The sequence below is a fragment of the Lepidochelys olivacea genome, assembly GCF_965140295.1.
Source record: "Lepidochelys olivacea isolate rLepOli2 genome assembly, chromosome: 8".
In the NCBI taxonomy this organism is placed as follows: Eukaryota; Metazoa; Chordata; order Testudines; family Cheloniidae; genus Lepidochelys; species Lepidochelys olivacea.
This window is the reverse complement of record NC_140418.1, coordinates 75,741,071-75,764,526: the sequence shown is the minus strand read 5'-3', so window position 1 is coordinate 75,764,526 and position 23,456 is coordinate 75,741,071. Positions and strand designations below refer to the sequence as shown.

At 44.9% G+C, this 23,456-nt stretch overlaps 1 protein-coding gene across 1 annotated transcript in view; it reads right to left on the bottom strand.

Annotated features, from left to right (window-relative positions):
- HFM1 (helicase for meiosis 1) overlaps positions 1–23,456 on the bottom strand; it is a gene marked incomplete at its 3' end in the record, with an annotated part of 112,893 nt that overhangs the window by 62,284 nt on the left and 27,153 nt on the right. Inside the window, exons 9-14 of the mRNA XM_084638080.1 lie at positions 22,627–22,704; positions 22,314–22,475; positions 21,476–21,676; positions 21,298–21,386; positions 12,551–12,594; positions 12,358–12,459 (exon numbers count right to left, since the gene is read on the bottom strand). Coding sequence (XP_084494206.1) covers positions 12,358–12,459; positions 12,551–12,594; positions 21,298–21,386; positions 21,476–21,676; positions 22,314–22,475; positions 22,627–22,704 — 676 coding nt within the window. The remainder of the gene's footprint in view (positions 1–12,357; positions 12,460–12,550; positions 12,595–21,297; positions 21,387–21,475; positions 21,677–22,313; positions 22,476–22,626; positions 22,705–23,456) is intronic.

Genomic DNA, 23,456 nt, shown 5'->3' with positions numbered 1-23,456 from the left:
AGAATACCATCTCCTTGTCCTTGAAGGATACCATGTTATGGTGGTTCTGAAGTAAAGGGCCGGATCTCCAAGACACTTCTGGCAAAAATAATGTCCACCAGGAAGGTCACCTTCCAGGACAGGTAGAGTAGAGACTATATTGTCAGTGGCTCAAATGGAGGTCCTGTCAGTTTTGACAATACTAGGTTGAGATCCCTGGGAGGGATTGGTTGCCAGACCTGGGGGTACAATCTCTCAAGGCCCTTAAGGAACCAATTACAGATGGTGTTTGAAAACACGGATGGCCATTCATCCATGCGTGAAAAACTGAGATTACGGACAGATGACCTACTTAGACCTTGTCGTTTTAGGTGTAGTAAGTAGTCTAGAATAAATGGTATTGTTGATAGCATAGATGAAATACCCTTCTGTGTAGACCAGATCGAGAACCTTTTCTTCATTGTCAGGTAAGTAGCTCTGGTGGACGGCTTTCTGCTCCCTAAAAGTACCTTGCAAACCTGCCCCGAGCATGTTAGCTCTAAGGGGTTCAGCTATGGAGCTTCCAGGCTGTCAGATGAAGGGACTCGAGATGAAGGTGATGCAGGTGGCCCTTGTCTTAAGAGGTCAGGTTTGGATACAGAGGTAGAAGAATTGGCATCTCCACTGAAAGGGCTAAGAATGTGACAAATCAATGCTGGTGGGGCCAGGCAGGGCTATGAGGATGACCCATGCTCTGTCCTTTCTGATTCTCAGCAAGACCTTGTGTATTAGAGGAATGGGAGGAAACGCGTAGAAGAGATGATCCATGCAGGGGAGGAGGAAGTGTCTGCGAGAGATCTAGGGCTGTGACACAGGAGGGTACAGAATCGGAGACACTTCCTGTTGTGCTTTGTCTCAAAACAGAGCTATCTGGGGAGTTCCCCACTTCTGGAAAATGGTTTTCACAACATCTGGACAAATAGACCACTCATGTGGTTGGAGAAAGATCTGCTTAGGTGATCCGCTAGCTCGTTCTATGATCCCAGCAGATAGGAGGCCTGGAGGTAAATCGAGTGGTTATGCAGAATTCCCACAAGCGAAGTGTTTCCTGGCACAGGTGAGAGGAGCATGCTCCTCCCTGCCAACTGATATAAAACATCACCATCATGTTGTCTGTGAGAACTGACACGTTCTTGCCCGCCAAATAGGGCTGGAATGCCTGGCATGCCAAGCGAACTGCTCTGAGCTACCAGACATTGATGTGTGTAGCGAGAGCTCTTCTGGAGACCAAAGGCTCTGAGTTCTGAGGGAACCCAGAAGAGCACCCCAGCCCATCACTGAAGCATCTGTAATGAGAGACACTGATGGTTGGGGTCAGCAGGTCTAACCACCAATTGAGAGAGGTGATCACTGACAGGGAACTGTGATAACTGTGTTCAGACTGTGTCAGTTTGGCGAGTATACAGACGCCAGCCATGCCTGGAGAGGTCTTAGTTGAAGTCTCACATGCTGCACCACATATGTGCATGAGGCCAACTGGCCCAGGAGCTCAAGAAGTTCCTCGCTGTAGTGATGGGATGATGTCTGAGGTTCTCTATAAGCATCACTATTGCTCGGAACCCTGCTTCTGGGAGGAAGGTTCTGGCTTGGACAGAGTCGAGGATCGCCCCAATAAACTTTATCCTCTGAACCAGGGAGAGGGTAGACTTCTGCACGTTTATCAGTAGACCCAAGTCCTGCATGTTGACTGGATTAACTTTATGTCAGACTCCACCTGGCCATTGGTCTGACCTCTGACCAGCCAGTCACCAAGGCAATGGTAGACCTGAGCTCCTCGTCTCCTCAGGAAGGCTGCAACAACCGCCATGCACTTCGAGGGGCTGGTGGCAGGCCATACGAGAAAACTGCAAATTGGTAGTGCACATGGTTCATGATGAACCTGAGGAACCTTCTGTGTTCCTGAAAGATCGAGATATGGAAGCAAGCAAGCATCCTTCAAATCAAGGGCTGTGTAGTCCCCTGGATCCAGGGAAGGGATGATGGAAGCCAAGGAGACCATGCAGAACTTTGGCTTCTTCATATATCTGTTGAGCTTTCACAGGTCCAGAACTGGTCTGAGACTACCGTTGGCTTTCGGGATAATGAAATATCAGGAGTAGAATCGTCAGCCCTCTAACTCTGGTGGAACCTCTTCCATGGCTTCCACCCTTAGGAGTGACTGCACCTCTTGGGCTAGAAGTTACTCATGAGAAAGGTCCCTGAAAAGGGATGAGGAGGGCAGGAATAACTGAACTAAAGAGTGTATCTCACTGCTATTATGCTTAGCACCCAGTGGTCTGTTGTAATGCAGGCCCATGCCTCATTGAAATGGGATAAATGGTCCACAAAAACTGGATAGGTTGGATCCAAATTCTATCCTGGTATGTTGTCCTCAAGCGTCCCATCAAAAGGCCTGCTTGGACCTCCTAGAGTGTTGTGGGGGGGAGGGAAAGCAAGGCATAGACGAGGACGAGGACTGGGGCAGAGGTCTTCTCCTAAAGCTCCTGCTCTTTCCCTGTGGTAGTCTTGCCAGGCAGGCAGTGGGAAGAATCAAGCAGCCAATTGAGGCTTAATGTTTCCTTGTGGACACCAGTGTATGAAGTCCTAGAGACTTCAGGGTGGCCCTTGAGTCCTTTAGGCTGTGCAGCTTGGAGTCAGTCTGCTCAGAAAAGAGTGATGTGCCCACAAAATGAAGATCCAGCAAGGTCTGTTGGACCTCATGCAGCAGGCCCGAGGATTGAGCTTCTGTGCATTGAGTTTCTGTGCATTGCCACTGCTAAGGCCATAGATTGGGCTGCAGAGTCTGCAGCATCCAAGGCTGCTTGCGAGGATGCTTTTGCACCGATTTGCCTTTCTCCACAGGAGCTGCAAATTCTTGTCTGGACTCCTGGGGTAATAACTCCTTAAATTTCAGCACGGAGTCCCAGAAATTTAAACTGTTCCTGCCCAGGAATGCCTGCTGATTCATGATCCTGAGCTGGAGGCCACCTGTTGAATAGATCTCTGCCAAAAGGTCTAATTTTTTGACATCCTTGACCTTGGGGGTTGGCCCCTGTTGTCCCCGCTCACTGGCTGCTGACAACCAAAAAGCCCAGTGGCAGATATGTGTAAAAGAAACTCACAAACCTTAGCTGGGATAAAGTATTTGTTTTCAGTTTTCTTTGCTGTTGGCTAAGGAGATGTTGGGACCTGCCATAATGCCTTGCTGGAGTCCATAACGGCCTTGTTAAGGGGCAATGACATTCCTGATGTGCTGTGACTGTTAGAATGTCTACCAGGGCATGGGAAGACTCCCTGATATCTTCTACCTGGATCCCCAGGTTTTGAGCCCCCTCTTAAGGAGCTCCTCATGAGCCTTATAGTCATCCTAGGAAGGTGCTACATCCACTCCTACCACAGCCTCATCAGGAGAAGAGGAGGAGGAAGCCTGTACTGGTAGGGGGAACTGTTCTTCACACTCAGCACCAGACAGGTCTCAAGGTGCTGGCTCTTGGTATTTGGCACTGGCCTTGGTACTGCAGCTTGGGTCCCGCTCTGAGTGGAGCGGTGGAAGTGCTCTGAACTCAGACACCACGGAGTAGGACCCTCGGCAATGAGTCCTCTGCATTGGCTGGAAAGCCCAGGGGTTCCAGAATGGCCATTGAACTGCATCTGCCACTGCTCCGGGGGCCAAACTGTGGATAGGATGCCTTGGCTTGGGTCCATGGCCAGATAGTGCTAATTGGAGTGACGGAGCTAGCTCCTGCAAGAGTTGCATGACTCATCCTTTGACTCTGTTTCCAAAAACTCCCCTCCTGGAGACCAGGCAGGAGCGGTGCTGATCAGTGCCAGCGAGCAGTGCTGAGAGGGAGGAGACCAGGAATGGGCCATCATTGCCCGTTTCTCTTTTGAAGGCACCTGGGCCCTCAGTGCCTCTGAGGTCCTTCCCACTAGTGCTGCTGCTGTCAGCTCCTGCATAGCTGGAGATGCTGGTACTAGCAGTGAGAGTACGTCTCTCATTGCAGCAAATGTGTCTGATGTCGATTGTTCTGTCAACACAGTATCTCCAGTGGCTCTGCTGCAGAGGTGAGTTCATTGGTACGGGACTCAACGGTACTCGCACTCTACTAGTGTCTCCCTGCCCTGCCAACCTTGGGGATGGGGATGGACCACTATCAGTCTTCTTCTATTTCTTCCTCGATAGAGTGTGGTACTGAGGTTCTTTCACCAGAGCACTTTTCTTTGGCACCGGAGATAGTGCATGGTGCCAAGGCTCTCGAGAGGCGGAAGGAGCATCTTTTCTCAGTGCCAGTGATGAAGAGCAGCGCTGAGAATCTCTTACAGTAGTCAGAGCACTCCTCATTGAGGCTGAAGTACTTGGTGCCAAGTCCAAGCGGTCCAGTGCCAATGGAGGCCTTAGCGCCGCCTTCATTAGGATAAACCTCAGTCTGGTGTGTCTATCCTTTTCAGTGCAGGGCCTGAAGTCTTTACAGATCTTACAACGCTCTTGTATGTGAGCTTCCCTCAGGCACTTAAGGCAACTGGAATGGGTGTCACTCACATACATAGGCTTGTGGCATGAGGCACAAGACTTAAAACCTGGAGACTGAGGCATGCCCTGGCACCAGGCAGAGACTAACTCCGCTAATCTATCTAAAAACAGAAACTAAACTACTACCAACAAGAGATAACTATATACAATATAGGGTTGAAAAAGTCCACAGAGGGTGTACTTGCAGATTGCAAGGATAAGGTAGTTCCAGTGACCGTCAGAGGCAGTAAGAAGGAACTGAGAGGTCTGCGGGTCCTAGCAGGACCCTTTATACTGGCGCTAGGAGCATGCGACTCCAGGGGGCAGCAGAGCTGACCTGATGGATACCACCAAGGGAAAATTTTCCAGTGGCGGTGCTCGGGGCAAGCACAGACCTACCTAGATTTGAATGGACATGAGCAAGCACTAGAAGAACTCCACTTTGCAGCACTGGAAATTTCAGTAACAGGGACTTGCTTAAGGCAAGCAAAAGAGGCTGCCACAGCTCTGGCAGAATGAGATCATACCATCACAGGTACAGGAATGTCTACTAATGTGTAACATTCTACAATACATTACTTAATCCATTTAGAAACAGTCTAGGGCAGTGGTTTTCAACCTTTTTTAATTTGCAGACCTCTTAAAAGTTTCTAATGGAGGTGTGGATCCCTTTGGAAATTGGAGTTCTGCAGAACACAGGTTGAAAACCAGTGGTTGAGGGAGACACAATATGACCCGTGTGATTTTTAGCATAAAACACAAATAATCTAGATAATTTTCAAAAACTTTTAGTTCTATTTAAATAATATGCAACAGCTCTGTGATATCCTTCTCAGTACTGCACACACTATTCCAGATGAAGCTGCACGATTTATATAAAAGGTATAATAATATTTGCCATATTATTCAACTTTCCATTTCTTATGCAATCTAACATCTTGTTTGCTTTTTGGACTACAGTTGCACATAGATCAATGGAGATCTCCACTGATCTGTCTACAGTGTCACACAGTTCTCTTTGTTCAGTATTATTTTAACTCAGTAATTCACTTACCAATAAATCTTTAAAAAGCAAATGCTATCCCTTAAATTGTGGGGGTTGTTTTTTTTAAAACTCTTCAAGTGTATACTGTAGCTTTTACTAATCCAGATTTAGAAAGCATTAATATAAAATACAGTTAACTTACTTGAGGCCTCCCTGCTCTCCCAATCATTTGCAGAATATCTGTTTCACTGTACTCTTGAAACATTCCTCCAACATAGTGCATTGTAGATTTTATAATTACCAGATGTGCAGGTAAATTTACTCCCATAGCTAAGGTACTAGTAGTAACTGAATCAGATTAAAGCATATTAATTTAATAACAAACAGTATTCAGTATACTAGCAAGATTTTAAATAAAGCAGCAAATATATGGCCCAATTCTGTGAGGTCCTCAGCACTCTCAATTCTAATGAAGTCAATGGGAGGAAAGGGCACTGAAGAACTCATAGGATTGGCCCATAATCTGTATACACATTCATATACAGTATTGCAGTATATCTGATCATGATTTCTGTATTGTCAAATGCTCCCTTAAAAATAAATATATCCAAAGTATTTGTATTTAAATATTTGTTAACATTTACAGGTAGATCAGGGTCCAATCTTTCATTCCTCATGCTCCAAAACTCACACTGAAGTAATTGCTAATCATTCAATACAAATAGTTCAGGAACTGTTTGAATATAGCCATGACTTCATCCTGTTTTGTAGTGACTGGTATACTTAAAGACAGTTTTCAGGTCTTTTAATTTGCCTGTAAAGTGACATGCACATCGACAGTACTAAAATAATTATTCTCACAATAATGTATTTTTCATGACCCACCAGTCTCAAACTCCAGGCCCTCAAGGTTCATAAGAGCAGTGGTGGATTAGCCAATGGACCAGTAGGGGGGCCCTGGAAAAATGGGGGTCCCCACGCTCCTGCTGGGAAGCGGAGTCAGGGTGCAGAGAATTGCCCCTTTCTGCTCGCCTGGTGCTCCTGCCGGGGAGCAGCGGAAGTCCCCATGCTCCAACCCCACTCCCCAGCAGGAATGTCAGGCAGGCAGAGTGGGGCAAGTCCCTGGACCCCAACTCCAGTTCCCCAGCAGAAGTGCAGGGGTGGGGGCGGACTGCTCTGGCCCAGGGCCCCCAAGCACCACAAAAGCTTAATCCACTCTGAATAGGAGCAACCAGGCTCCAACCCTCCACATGGTAGTAATCTGGCAATAGCCGACATGAGAACAACGAAGCCCACCCCAATGGTGAGATTCTGCCCCTAAGGTCTGATTTGTGGAGTCCCCAAGTGGCTGTTTGGTCCACTGGCCCTACTTAAGACAGCAACAGGAAACCATCTGAAAAACAAGGCTTCACCCCCTTGTCTTGTCCCACTACCTACTCCCGCTTGCCTGCCCAGCTTGATCTCCTGACATTCTGACCTGCTTGACTCCTGGTACCTGACTGGTGGTTCCTGATCTACATTTTGTCTCCTGCTCCTGACTCCCTGGTGTAAGGGACCAGGCTGTAGGCAGTCTTGCCTAGCAATCACAGCTGGGCTGGGGTCCACGTGTCAAGGATGGAAGTCAATGAACAGGGATCAGAGGAATTGCTAGAGCTCAGTTCAATAAGCAAGAGTCAAGGTCAGACTAGAATCAGAGACCAGAAGATGAGGTGAAGTCTGGAGTTGAAGCAGGCCAGAAGTCTGTGTGGTTGCCCAGACAACTTCCTGGGGCACCTGCCTGGGTTAAATAGTGCACTTCATCAATCAGAGGGCTGCAGGGTACTCTCACTATGGATCCTTTGGGAGGTACTTCCAGCAATGTCTACTCTCCACAATGCTCCCTGGATGTGGCTCTGCAAGCCTTCCCCGTGGTACTCTGAGAATGTCAGCTATCCCAAGGTCTGCAGACCTAGGTTCTAGTCCACGGATCCTTACATCTGGTATCCTGACCCAACCTGACTCTAGTTCCCGACTCGTGTTCTGATCTCTAGTTTGTCTCCTGATTCTGATCTCCCAGTATCCCAACTCAACTGATTCTTCACTCCTGTCTTGTAACTGTGGACTTTAGGGTCCGACTACTAGGTCTGGCTGCCTATCACACAGTTGTGACAGCGTCAAACACAAAAGATATATTAGTAAATCCAGAGGTGAAAGTAAGCTGGTACGGCGTACTGGTAAGAAAGTGGCTGCCAGTATGGGCCGGTACACAGCTGACATTAAAGTGCTGCCATGGCAGCGCTTTAAGCACCATACCAGCAGGGCTACTGATGGGAGAGGGGGAAGAATGGGATGGTGTTCCATGAAGGAGGAGTGCTGGGCAGAGACGGGCTCCATCTTACGAAGAGAGGGAAGAGCATCTTTGCCAGCAGGCTGGCTAACCTAGTGAGGAGGGCTTTAAACTAGGTTCACCGGGGGAAGGAGACCAAAGCCCTGAGGTAAGTGGGAAAGCGGGATACCGGGAGGAAGCACAGGCAGGAATGTCTGTGAGGGGAGGGCTCCTGCCTCATACTGGGAATGAGGGGCGATCAACAGGTTATCTCAAGTGCTTATATACAAATGCACAAAGCCTTGGAAACAAGCAGGGAGAACTGGAGGTCCTGGTGTTGTCAAGGAACTATGACGTGATCGGAATAACAGAGACTTGGTGGGATAACTCACATGACTGGAGTACTGTCATGGATGGTTATAAACCGTTCAGAAAGGACAGGCAGGGCAGAAAAGGTGGGGGAGTAGCACTATATGTAAGGGAGCAGTATGACTGCTCAGAGCTCCGGTACAAAAACTGCAGAAAAACCTGAGTGTCTCTGGATTAAGTTTAGAAGTGTGTGCAACAAGAGTGATGTAGTGGTGGGAGTCTGCTATAGACCACGGATGAGGTAGATGCGGCTTTCTTCCGGCAGCTCAGGGAAGCTACTAGATCGCATGCCCTGATTCTCATGGGTGACTTTAATTTTCCTGATATCTGCTGGGAGAGCAATACAGCGGTGCATAGACAATCCAGGAAGTTTTTGAAAAGCGTAGGGGACAATTTCCTGGCGCAAGTGCTAGAGGAGCCAACTAGGGGGGGCGCTTTTCTTGACCTGCTGCTCACAAACCAGGTAGAATTAGTGGGGGAAGCAAAAGTAGATGGGAATCTGGGAGGCAGTGACCATGAGTTGGTTGAGTTCAGGATCCTGACGCAGGGAAGAAAGGTAAGCAGCAGGATACGGACCCTGGACTTCAGAAAAGCAGACTTCGACTCCCTCAGGGAACGGATGGCCACGATCCCCTGGGGGACTAACTTGAAGGGGAAAGGAGTCCAGGAGAGCTGGCTGTATTTCAAGGAATCCCTGTTGAGGTTACAGGGACAAACCATCCCGATGAGTCGAAAGAATAGTAAATATGGCAGGCGACCAGTTTGGCTTAATGGTGAAATCCTAGCGGATCTTAAGCATAAAAAAGAAGCTTACAAGAAGTGGAAGGTTGGACATATGACCAGGGAAGAGTATAAAAATATTGCTCGGGCATGTAGGAATGATATCAGGAGGGCCAAATCGCACCTGGAGCTGCAGCTAGCAAGAGATGTTAAGAGTAACAAGAAGGGTTTCTTCAGGTATGTTGGCAACAAGAAGAAAGCCAAGGAAAGTGTGGGCCCCTTACTGAATGAGGGAGGCAACCTAGTGACAGAGGATGTGGAAAAAGCTAATGTACTCAATGCTTTTTTTGCCTCTGTTTTCACTAACAAGGTCAGCTCCCAGACTGCTGCGCTGGGCATCACAAAATGGGGAAGAGATGGCCAGCCCTCTGTGGAGATAGAGGTGGTTAGGGACTATTTAGAAAAGCTGGATGTGCACAAGTCCATGGGGCCGGACGAGTTGCATCCGAGAGTGCTGAAGGAATTGGCGGCTCTGATTGCAGAGCCATTGGCCATTATCTTTGAAAACTCGTGGCGAACCGGGGAAGTCCCGGATGACTGGAAAAAGGCTAATGTAGTGCCAATCTTTAAAAAAGGGAAGGAGGAGGATCCTGGGAACTACAGGCCAGTCAGCCTCACCTCAGTCCCTGGAAAAATCATGGAGCAGGTCCTCAAAGAATCAATCCTGAAGCACTTGCATGAGAGGAAAGTGATCAGGAACAGCCAGAATGGATTCACCAAGGGAAGGTCATGCCTGACTAATCTAATCGCCTTTTATGATGAGATTACTGGTTCTGTGGATGAAGGGAAAGCAGTGGATGTATTGTTTCTTGACTTTAGCAAAGCTTTTGACATGGTCTCCCACAGTATTCTTGTCAGCAAGTTAAGGAAGTATGGGCTGGATGAATGCACTATAAGGTGGGTAGAAAGCTGGCTAGATTGTCGGGCTCAACGGGTAGTGATCAATGGCTCCATGTCTAGTTGGCAGCCGGTATCAAGTGGAGTGCCCCAAGGGTCGGTCCTGGGGCCGGTTTTGTTCAATATCTTCATAAATGATCTGGAGGATGGTGTGGATTGCACTCTCAGCAAATTTGCTGATGATACTAAACTGGGAGGAGTGGTAGATACGCTGGAGGGGAGGGATAGGGTACAAAAGGACCTAGACAAATTGGAGGATTGGGCCAAAAGAAATCTGATGAGGTTCAATAAGGATAAGTGCAGGGTCCTGCACTTAGGACGGAAGAACCCAATGCACAGCTACAGACTAGGGACCGAATGGCTAGGCAGCAGTTCTGCGGAAAAGGACCTAGGGGTGACAGTGGACGAGAAGCTGGATATGAGTCAGCAGTGTGCCCTTGTTGCCAAGAAGGCCAATGGCATTTTGGGATGTATAAGTAGGGGCATAGCGAGCAGATCGAGGGACGTGATCGTTCCCCTCTATTCGACATTGGTGAGGCCTCATCTGGAGTACTGTGTCCAGTTTTGGGCCCCACACTACAAGAAGGATGTGGATAAATTGGAAAGAGTCCAGCGAAGGGCAACAAAAATGATTAGGGGTCTGGAACACATGACTTATGAGGAGAGGCTGAGGGAGCTGGGATTGTTTAGCCTGCAGAAGAGAAGAATGAGGGGGGATTTGATAGCTGCTTTCAACTACCTGAAAGGGGGTTCCAAAGAGGATGGCTCTAGACTGTTCTCAATGGTAGCAGATGACAGAACGAGGAGTAATGGTCTCAAGTTGCAGTGGGGGAGGTTTAGATTGGATATTAGGAAAAACTTTTTCACTAAGAGGGTGGTGAAACACTGGAATGCGTTACCTAGGGAGGTGGTAGAATCTCCTTCCTTAGAGGTTTTTAAGGTCAGGCTTGACAAAGCCCTGGGGCTGGGATGATTTAACTGGGAATTGGTCCTGCTTCGAGCAGGGGGTTGGACTAGATGACCTTCTGGGGTCCCTTCCAACCCTGATATTCTATGATTCTATGAAGAAAAGGGGCAGCTTCTCCAGGACCCGGTGATTTAAAGAGCCCCAGGGCTCCAGCAGCGATCTAAAGGGCCAAGGGCTCCCAGCCACTACCACGGCAGTGGCCAGAGCCCCAGGCCCTTTAAATCACCGCCAGAGCCCCGGACAGCGCAGGCCAGGCAGCACTGAAGGGCTGGCTGGGGGAATCTTGCCTCAGCCCTGCCCTTTCCGCCCGAGGCCCCACCCCTTCCGGGGCCCAAAGCTGCCCCCAACCCACACCTTGCCCAGGAGCCTGGTGGCCCTGCGTACCAGTAAATCCTTTAAGTTACTTTCACCCCTGAGTAAATCACAAGTATATTGATTTACTTGAAGAATTTGTCATATTTAGATAATATTTTTCACATGTTTAGTCCATTTTCTTTAAGAAGAATAGGATAACATGATTAGAACTAAAGAGTTGGCTTTACATTTTCAACTGGAATTACTCTTCCTCAATGAAGAAGTAATATTCTGAACAGAATTTATTTTTGAAGGGAAAAGAAAAACTAAAGTTAATGGGAGTTATGAATGCAAGAAGAATGCAGGATCAAACCCTAAATTACAGAGCCAGTCATGCAGCCTCATGTGAGTATTAGTATCATTTATACTGTAGTAGCACTTAAAATGTCCTAAATACTTATTGAAGCAAATTGACCTACTCATATACAGGCTGCAGAACCATACTCTCTATCACAGGGGTGAGCAAACTTTTTGGCCCAAGGGCCATATCGGGGTGCGAAACTGTATGGAGGGCTGGGTAGGGAAGGCTGTGCCTCCCCAAACAGCCTGGCCCCCGCCCCATCCACCCATCCGCCCCCTCCCGCAACCCACACCCTTAACTGCCCCCTGGGGACCCAACCCCCCTGCTCCCTGACTTCCCCACCCCCTATCCACACCCCCACCCCCTGACAGGCCCCCAGGACTCCCATGCCATCCAACTCCCCCTGTTCCCCATCCCCTGACTGTCTCCTCCCAGAACCCCTGACCCATCCAACCCCCCCTGCTCCTTGTCCCCTGACCGCTCCCTGGGACCTCCTGCCCCTTATCTAACACCCCACCCCCGCCCCGCTCCCCGCCACCTTACTATGCCGCTCAGAGCGGCAGGACTGGCTTATTGGAAAGCCTGGGAGGTGGGCGGGTGCAAGCCAAGCTCCCTGCACGGCGGCATGGCTGCAGGGGACGGGGAAGAGCAGTGGAGGGGCCAAGAGCTAGCCTCCCCGGCCAGGAGCTCAAGGGTAGGATGGTCCCATGAGGGCAGATGTGGCCCATGGGCCATAGTTTGCCCCCCTCTGCTCTATCATCATGGATTTCATGACATAAAAAGAAGTGAAAGAATCATAACATTTACTTTTTCCAAATATGAATCTCACTATATTTAAAAAGAAAAAATATAGTAACAACATTTTGATTTTCAAAAGTTTAAGTTTACTTACAAAGTACTGGTAAGTCTCCCATAGTAAAAGCTCCTTCGATTATTTTTCTATCAGATATCTCCATACCAGCATGATGATAAGCCACACCACACATTAAAAGATCTGAAAAAAAATATTATACCCATTGCCTTTACCACCTTTCGTCAAGCAAATATTAATTCATGTTGGCAAAAATTAGCATTGTTGTACTTACCTCTCACTTTGGTATCTTTTGTTGAATTTGCACACTTTTGTAATCTACATAAAAAGGAGACAAAAACAATAAGTAGTTTTTAAACCAAAAATCATAAAGCATTTTTACTTATTTATATACAATATGAAGACATACCAATGTGTTTTAAAAAAAGCACAACGATATCCTATGAAGAACTCTGCATAATGACAAACATCGATTCCAGCAGTTACACTCATTAAGAGTTTATAAGATTTATTCTTCTGTTTAAATTCATTTGTCCTTATTTCTGTCATATTCTTGTGTTTTTCAATACATTCCTATTTCATATCTACATTTTAGAATACTAAAAGGTCACTGTCAATGTATATGGCATAATTTTTAATTAATTTTCTCACTTATAATTACCTTTTGGATACTTGAAACAAAAATCTACTTGTTTTCAGAGGACTAAATCCTGTAATCCAAACTCAGGCAAATCTCCCATTGTTTGATACGTCTAGATAGAGAATTAATACCCAGGAACCTGGGTTGTAAATCTACAGCACTTCAGCATTCCATGCACTAATTGACCGTGTGGACCCTACTACCACATAGTGAAAGTTCTGTAGAGCACTTTCACTTACTGCTGATTCAAACAGCAGTAAGTCTTAAGCGCACTATGGAAGTTTTAGTGCACAGCAACAGATCCACATACAATTTAGCACACAGCAGGCAAGTGCACTGTACATTTACACCCCAGGTTGCCACACGATAACCCTCCTTATAGGCAAAACCTAAATTTCATTATTGCACCCTCCCATGGTAAAAATCTACAAGAGGATGACCGGGAGTGCCAGAAACTCTATGAAAAGAGCCATGGAGAAAGCATGGAGAGTAACCTCCAAACTGCGTATCTGCCAAGGAACCAATCATAAGCAACTGCCCCTTCACACTGTTCTTTGAAGCCACTGTCCCTCATTCACTAATCCCTGCCTTTTGTATGACAATCACCCTCAGCAGCAACATGAGTTTATGGGGCTTCTAATGGGTCGCATTAAAGCAACTACAGATTTGTAAGGAATGTTTCCATCAATCTGGGAGGAGAGCATGCCACAATGAGTAGTTACCCATCAGCTCCACCAGAACAGACCGCCTCCTAACCAACCTCATGAGAGTTCACTATGAGTCCCAACATTACAGTAGTTCTCTAATATGGCTTCCATAGGTTTGGGGAAAGAAAGAATGCTAAAGAGTGACTCTTCTTTTGCACCTCACTTACTGTGTGCAGGTTTCTTTCCACTACATCAGCGTAAGTGAAGAGGAGCATCTGGCCCCGAATAAGTATTGAAGAATTTGGATTTGATTATTTTCCCACAGTAAAAACACAGTGCATTGTAAGCCTGTTCATAAATGTTGGGCTATTCATGTCAATATTCTTTGAACATTGATGAATTTGGACTTGGGGAAGAAACATTTATGGGCACAATCTTGGAGTACTTTCTCAAGCAAAGTTTCTATTCACATCTTCAAACTACTCTGATTTCAATGAAGAGTTTTGACTGATTAATAGTAATAATAATAATGACTGGGCTCAGAGTTTCAAGAACTTCTCAGACATTAATATAGAAGAAGGCTACTAATAGTTGCTTAATAGTGTCTGAAATTCTGAACACAGAATTGTATCATAATTGTTATCTCAAGATCAATTTGAAATCTATTTAAAAAAACAGCTTTCAAATAAACTTTAATGTAAGTACTGTCTTAAAATATACATGTAGGCCTCAATTCAGGAAAGCACTTAAGTATGTGCAAATGTCCATCAATTTTACAGAAAACACTTAAGCATGTGCTTAAATCCCATTGATTTAAAATGGGAATTAAACTCGTTCTTAAGCATCCTTCTTGAATTGGGCTCTAATGAATACATTTGCGATTGAACAAGACACACAGCTCCTATTATTCCTAACAGGAGTTGTACAAATGAAAATTTAGCTTTGATATAACTACCTGGTGAAATAAATCATCACTAACAGAAGTTAGGACTGTGTTTACTAAGGACTTGATCCCACAAAGACTTACAGTATCTTAAATTAAGCACGTGTATCTGTGATAAGTTCAACAAAACCATATCCAACGGGACTATTCATATGTGTTAGTCTTTGAATGCTCACTGGAAATTAATGTTTTTATTCTTCAAAAAACAGGTAATTTAAAATATTAAATGCATTTAGTGTTCATGAAAAGTACCCAAAAGACATCCTTCAAGAGGAGATTCCTTTACTTAGAGGAAATAAGTATAGCTCAGTTAACAGAAATGCAAGCTGGATTACATAGTCCTATAAATGTATCTCAGCACTATTCTGGAGAGATCATTCTAGTGGCGAGAAATTCCACAATCCAGTCTGCATGGTCCATTCAGTCCCTGGCCACTAGTGAAATTTCCCAGCAAGGGGGCCAACTGCAATAATGATTTTGAGATATAGATATCTCTCTACTAGAAATTGTATTGAACCAACCCTCTTCACATGGCCCATAGAATGACTAGAATACATGTATGCTTTTATTATAGCAGGGACAAAGGACAGACAAGAGGGAATAGATTTCCCTTCTAGATGTCTGAATACTAACATAAATATGGGAAATAAACAGGAAAACCTAGAAATAATAGTGAATAATCACAATTCTGACATAACTGGCATCACAAAGACTTGGTGGGATAATTCACATGACTGGAATACTGGAAAACAAGGTTTCAATGTGTTCAGGAAGGACAGGCAGGGAAAAAAAGGGAGGAGCTGTTGTATATAAAAAATGTACACACTTGCACTGAGGCTGAGGTAGAAGTGGGAGGCAGACCTGCTGAAAGTCTCTGGGTAAGGATAAAAGGGGTAAAAAACAAAGGTGATGTCATAGTAGGGATCTACAATAGAATTCCTAACCAGGAAGAAGAGGTGGATGAGGCTTTTTTAAAAACTAACAAAATTATCCGAAGTACAGCACTTGGTGGTGATGGGAGACTTCATCTACCCAGGCATCTGTTGGGAAAATAATGCAGCAGGACACAGATTATTCAACAAGTTTTGGAATGCACTGGAGACAACTTTTTATTACAGAAGGTGGAGAAAGTGACTGGGGCGAGGCTATTCTAGATTTGATTCTGACAAACAAAGAGGAACTGGTTTAGCATTTGAAGGTAGAAAGCAGCTTGGGAGAAAGTGATCAAGAAAAGACAGAGTTCATGATTCTAAGAAATGGTAGGGGGAAAAACAGAAGAATAAAGATAATGGACTTCAAAAAGGCAGATTTTAGCAAACTCGGAGAATTGGTAGGTAAGATCCAGTGGGAAGCAAGTCCAAGGGGGAAAAAAGTTCAGGAGAGTTGGCAGTTTTTTTTAAGAGGAACTAACAACAGCACAAGAGCAAACTATCCCAATGCATAAGAAACATATGATAAGACACAACTGTGGCTTAACCATGAGATCTTCAATGATCTGAAATTCAAAAAGTGAAATTTGGTCAAATTACAAAGGATGAATATAAAAAAACAACACACAAACATGTAGAGACAAAATTAGAAAGGCCAAGGCACAACAAGAGATTAAACTAGCTAAGGACATAAAGAGTAACAAGAAAACATTTTACAAATATATTAGAAGCAAAAGAAAGATCAAGGACAAGTTAGGCCCATTACTCAACGAGGAGGAAAAGACAATAACAAAAAATGCAGCAATGGTCTAAGTGTTAAATACCTTTTTTGTTTTAGTTTTCACCAAAAAGTTTAGCAGACATCGACACCTAACATAGTGCACATCAGTGTAAATGGGGTAGGATCTGAGGCTAAAACAGGGAAAGAACAAGTTAAGAATTACAAAGGCCTTGTCTACACAACAAAGTTTGGTTGACGAAAGTCAGCTTTCATTGACAAAACCATACGCATTACAATGCTTCCTCTGCTGACAAAATATTCCTGCTTTATTTCAAGAGATGCTCCAATCCTCAGATGCAGAAAAACAGAACACAGGGCATGGAAAGAGCCAGTAAATGAAAATTATAAAATAGAGAGACAGGAGAAGGAGGAGAGTCAGGAGTAAATTTTAATGGGTCAGGAGCAGTTGACAAAAGTGATGGAGGTGCATACAGAGATGTTGTAGTCCCTATTTGTACTACAGGCCTAATACATGTTTGCTCGTCCCTCCCTGCAGCCCATACAGAACTGCTTTCCATGCCCACCCCAAACTTATCCCACACATTCCTTGCATCTTCCCAGCCTGTTGCAGTACCCCATTCACTCCATCCCTTCAGATGGGTTCCAAAATGATAGCTGGAGTTACAAACAGCTATGATACTACCTTTCACTGTTATCTCCCTTTCAACCAAATGTTGTGTGTGTGTTGTTAATTGATATTTAATAAAAACATACCCTCTGAAAGATAATCTTTATTTGTCTCCTACACACAATGGTAGCTGCTAGAATTAATACACAGTGGCAATTGTAACATTTGCAGACTACAAATCATGGTCAGGAAGCAATTATCAAAATTTCCCACCTTGCAAGAAAATTAACAACGCATGGCAGAGTGCTTTATAGAAAGTCACACTACTAGTGCTCATTGTCAAAATGGAGCCTGAAAGCCTCCCTGATTCGAATACCCATCCACCCACACCATTGTGTCCTGCTTATAGCCCTGATACCTGGCTGCTCAAAATCAGCCACCAAACAATCTGCCTCTGCACTCCATTCCGGGGGGGAATTTTTCCCCATTAACCTCACAAATACTATGCAGCGCACAGCAGGCTGCTATGCCCATGAGAATATTTTCCTCATTTAGGTCTAACCGGCCATAAAGGCAGTGCCAGCGAGATTTTAATCTGCCAAACACACATTCAACAGTCATTCTGCCTATTGTTGAAATGCTCCTTGCTGCTGTCCAGATTTTCTGTGTAAGGCTTCATGAGACATGGGAGTAAGGGGTATGTTGGGTCTTCCAGGATCACTATGGGCATTTCAACATCCCCCGCTGGAATCTTCTGGTCTGGAAAGAAAGTCCCTGCTTGCAGCTTGCTGTACAGTCCTGAAGATGCGTGCATCACGCACCTTCCCTGACCACCCAGCACTGATGTCAATGAAACGACCACAGTGATCTACAAGCACTTGCAATACCATAGAGAAGTACCCATTTCTATTGATGTACTCCACTGCAAGATGGTTTGGGGCCAAAATTGGGATATCTGTGCCATTTATCACCTCGTTGCAGTTAGGGAATCCCAGTGCCGCAAAGCCATCCACTATTTCATGCACGTTTCCAAGAGTCCCACAGTCCTTCATAGCAGGGATTAATGGCTCTGCACACTTGCGTTAACGCAGCCCCAGCGGTTGACTTCCCAACTCCAAACTGATCTGTGAGTGACCAGTAGCAGTCTGGAGTTGCCAGCTTCCACACAGCGATCACCACACACTTCTCCATCAAAAGGGCAGCTCTCATTTGGGTGTCCTTGCACCGCAGTGCTGGGGCAAATTCCACGCACAGTTCCAGGAAGATGCCTTTCTGTATCTGAAAGTTCTACAGTGGCTGCTTGTCATCCCAGACCCGCATAACGATGCAATCCCACAATTCAGTGCTTGTTTCCCCAAGTCCAAAAGTGACAGTCCATCGTGCGCAGCTGCTCCTATTTTTACTATTGCTACATTTGAATGCCAAAAGTAATCTGATGTTGTTTCTTTCCACGGCACACAGAAGATCAGGCACCTAGGATTCCTGTTCAGACTGGGAGATCATGATATATGGCATGAGTAGCCGCAAAGTGTTCATTACAGTGACCATAAAAGTCGAGAGCAGTGCAGGATCCACCCTTTCAGGCAGACATGGCATGCACACAGTAAACAGTAGCAGCTGAAAAATGGCACAAAACGCAGTCAGAAGCCCATGGAATGATGGGACAGAAAAAACTGCATCATGGGACGTTAAGTTCGTACCCATAATGCACTGTGAACAATGTTCCCTCTAACGTTTTACATCCATGTGTGGAATGAATTTTGTTATGTGCACCAATATGGAGGTGATGTGGGGTGGGGGTGGAGCTGAGGGGTTTGGGGTGTAGGAAGGGGCTCAGGGCTAGGGCAGAGGGTTGGGGGAGTGAGAGCGCTGGCTGGGGGGTGCAGACTCTGGGGTGCGGCCAGGGATGAGGGGTTCAGGCTGGGGGAAGAGGCTCAGGTCTGGGGCAGAGGGTTGGGGTGCAGTGCGGGCTCCGACTCTGGCTGGGGTGCAGGCTCTGGGGTGGGGCCAGGGATGAAGGGTTTGGGGTGCAGGCTGCCCCTGGGCTGCAACGGGGAGATAGGACTCCCCCCAGTCCTCTCTCGCTGCAGCAACCCAGGGCTGGGGAGAGGCACCTCTCCCTGGCCACAGCAGCTCCAGGGCTGGGGAAGAGGTGCCTCTCCCTGGCTGCAGCAGCTCCAGGGCTGGGGCCATGGGAGAGGCGCCTCTCCCCGCCTGCGCAGCTCTTCATAGCCTGCTGCGCAGCCGCACAGCTTAGAGGGAACTTGGACTGTGATTCACTTGACCTTCCCAAAACTTCTAGCTGCAGAAGATGGTGAGTAGCACAGTGGGATAGCTACCCACGGCATACTGCTCTCACTGTCAATGCTAGAGCACCAACTATAGACGTGCTCCGCCAACAGAAGAAGCGTTGTATGAACATGCAAAAGGGATGTAATTATAGTAGTTTTTGATCGTCGGCATAACTTGTCTTCACTACAGAGTTTTGTTGACACAAGGCCTTGGATAAGTTAGATATCTTCGAGTTAGCAAGGTCTGATGAAATACATCCTAGAATACTTAAGGAACTGTCTGAAGAGATCTCTGAACCGTTATCGATCTTTGAGAACTAGTGGAGGATGGGAGAGATCACAGAGGGCTGGAAAAAGTCAAATATAGTACCTATCTATAAAAAGGGGAATAAGGACAAATGGAATTATAGACCAGAATTATATTAACTTCGGTACCCAGAAACATAATGGAGCAAATAATCAAACAATCCATTTGTAACCACCTAGAATAAGGTGGTAAGTAAGAGTCAACATGGCTTTGTCAAGAAAAAACATGTCAAACCAACCTAATATCCTTCTCTGATAGGGAAACAAGCCTTGTGGAAGGGGGGAAAGCAGTACAAGTGATATATCTTGACTTTAGTAAGGCTTTTGATTCTATCTCACAAGATCTTCTCATAAGCAAACTAGGAAACTATAGCCTAGATGAACCTACTATTTCCAACCTGCACAGCTGGTTGGAAAACTGTACTCAGAGTAGTTATCAATGGTTCACAGTCAAGCCTGGAAGGGCACATCGAGTGGTGTCCTAAAGGGATCTGTCCTGAGTCCCGTTCTATTCAGTATCTTCATAAATGGATTGGAGAACGGCATAGACAGTCCATTTACAAAGTCTGTGGATGATACCAAGCTGGGAGGGGTTGCAAGTGCTTTGGAGAACAGGATTAGAATTCAAAATGATCTTGACAAACTTGAGAAAAAGTCTGAAATAAACAGGATGAAATTCAATAAAGACAAATGTAAAGTACTCCACTTAGGAAGGAATAATCAGTTGCACAAATACAAAATGGGAAATGACTGCCTAGGAAGGAGTGCTGCAGAAAAGGGTCTGGGGGCTATAATGGATCACCAAGTAAATATAAGTCAACAATGTAATACTGTTGCAAAAAATAAGCAAACATCATTCTGGGATGTTATGACAGGGTAGCAGCCTGCTCCTTTCTCCTCTGTAGATGCAAACTTCTCAGAGACATTCTGTACAAACAACCTGTGCAATTTATTTAGTGTTCTCCCCACCACCTTTACAAACTTGTGCAGCTCTACATTTACAAGCACACAGCCCTTAACTCACTCAGCCAAGTTCGGGGAGACAAAAGATATCTTCCCCTTGAGAGATCTCTTCTGGTTCTGGCTCTCAAAAGCCTATCAGTCTCTTTCTTCTTCCCTGAGCATTTCATGTCTGTGCCTTTTCTACCTACTGGGCTAAGATAATTAGCCTTTGGGGCTCTCCTCAGCCCATCCTAGTCTATCAATTAGGCAAATATTTGCCCCTCAAGTTTACTCCAGGGTGATATAATTGGAGATCCAGCAATCAGAATTCTGGTACAGCTACTGCTGCCAAACACTTTGTCACAGATGTACTATCAGGAGTGGTGTAAGCAAGACAAGTAATTTTCCACTCTACTCAGCTCTGATAAGGCCTCAGCTGGAGTCCTCTGTCCATTTCTGGGCACCATACTTCAGGAAAGGTATGAACAAATTGGAGAAAGTCCAGAGTAAAGCAACAAAAAAATATTAAAAAAAAATCTAGAAAACATGACCTATGAGGACAAACTGAAAAAAATGGGTTTGTTTAGTCTGGAGAAGACCGACTAGGGTCCTAACAGTCTTCATGTATTTAAAAGGTTACTATGAAGAAGGCAGTGATATATTGTTCCATATATTCACAGGGGACAGGAAAATAAATAATGGGCTTAAATTGCAGGAAGGGAGATTTAGGATAGACATTTAGGAAAAACTTCCTAAACTATAAGGATAGTTTAGCACTGAACTATATTATCTAGGGAGGGTGTGGAATCTTTGTTTCTGGAGGTTTTTAGGAACAGGTTAGACAAACACCTGTCAGGGATGGTCTAGATAATACTTAGCCCTGCCACAGTGCAAGGACTGAACTAGATGACCTATCGAACTCCCTTCCAGCCCTACATTTCTATGGTTAGCAACTACAAGAAATATAAATATACCTTTGTTTCTGTTCCATAGTCATAATAAATTTAGCATCTTTTGCAAGAACTGAAGCAGCCTGCTGTACTCCTTTTCTTGTGGCACAAAACTATAAATAAGAAAATACCTTTTTTGTATTAATTGTACTAAGAAGAAAACCAAGAATTTCAAAAGCATTAAGAGAAAAACATATTATACCACAAGGGTTGGTTTTTGTTCAGAGTATGTTTGTATAACACTAGCTATTTTGTAGTTAAGTGTTAAGTCAAATTTGAATTCTGTTTGGTTGCTACTGCAGGGAAATCCAAGAACTATTTTGCGAAGCTTCACAGGTCGATGACTTTCATCTATTTTCAGACATACAGCAGGTCTCATACCATCTGAAAGCCATTCTGCAATCTTTAAAGAACAAGGAAACAAGTTAAAATGATGCTTGAAAATAATGCCTCTGTTACTATACATGCTCTCTTCAAACTACAGAACATACATAATAAAGAACTGGGAAGCAACTATTTTTACTGCCCCACATGCCCTATGACATTGACAAAGAGAGTTTACATGTTAAATACTTTTTGCCACGTCTAAACTAATTAATACACTTGAAAATAATTTCTTCACTAATGAGCAGACCAAATTCTGTTCCAAATTACACTGGTACTATTGAAATCAAAATCTGTCCCTAAGCTTTTGTGACTTGTGTTTTCACCCTTAAAATTTTTATTAAAAATATAAAACTGAAGTACTTTATCAATTTTTGGTTGGTATTTCCATATTGTTGGGGCCAAAAGTTATACCTGTGTTCATCAAGACAGCAGCCTTCAGCTGACAGCCCAGAAATGACAACTTTATTTTAAAATTCATGTCAAGCTAATTTTACAGCTTTACATCACTTTTCTTTATTTACGTTTCTCAAATGAAGTTCCTCAGGATTCTCAAATGAAGTGAATAGTCTAAAGGACCTCTGCTTTACAACTGATGTCAAAGAAACAAGTATTTTAAAAATATTTTGAAAAAGTAATTAAAATGTAACCCTTACATCCTCAGCATTTGGGATTGTTGCAGAAACAGCCACAAATCTCATGGGAGTAAGCATGTCAGGATTCTCTGAGATACGCGAAAGGGAAGACTGTATAGTCTTCATCCGACTGACTACAACCTCAAGTGTTGCACCACGGCTTTCGTCTTTCACAACATGTACCTATTAAAATAATTAAAGACATCTGTGAAATAACATTGCTTACTTTTTGCATTCTAACCCACAAATGTGTTAAAATAAATATATAAACTTTGTTATACTTCCTAAAAGTTTTCTTTTTCCTCAAGTACGAACAGACTATAAAAATCAGTACCTCATCAATGAGGAACAGTCGTACCAGTTGGACTAAAGAGTTGTCTCTCCATTTTCTAGTCATGCTATCCCATTTTTCCTGGGGAAGAGACGGGGGGTGGGGGGCGGGAAGAGGCAGAAGAAATGATGAAAAACAGATTCCAGAAGTAGTAGCAGAGACAGACCATAAACATGACCAAATTCTTATGATAAAAAAAATCAGTAAAGTTCTGATGAGCTAATGCTATATATTTTGCATCTGACACATAATTATTTTATTACTAATTATTGTTTATATAGTACTCCTGAGGGCATTCTGTACCAAAAAATTTAAATTCTGCACACAATATTTTAAAATTCTGCAAATTTCATTTGTCAAATAAACGTGGAGACTCCAGCATGGCACTGGGGAGCACAGGCCACTGGCTGCACAGAGGTGGGAGATCACTGTGCAGCTCCCTCCACCCAGACACAGACTCAGCAGTGAGGCTGCACCCAATCTTGACACAGTGCAAGGACCAGGCCTTCCCCAGAAACACCACAGGCCCCTGCCCCTCCATGCCAGGTGCATCAGTTGTGAGCAGGCAAGCTCACCAAGGCAGGATTCAAGTGTGGAGGGGCTTAGTGTGGGGGGATCCAGGTTTGGGTTGAGAGGGTTCTGTGTGGGGAAATCTGGGTGCAGGAAGCTCAGTGGGGAATCTAGTTATGGAGGAGATCTGGATGCATAGGGGCTTGTTGGGGTTTTTTGGGTGCAATGATAATGTGACTCTGCAGGGGGTCCAAGTGAAGGTGGCTAGGGTTCAGCAGGGAGGTGTCTGGATGGGTCTCAGTGTGGAGGTGGTCCAGGTGCAG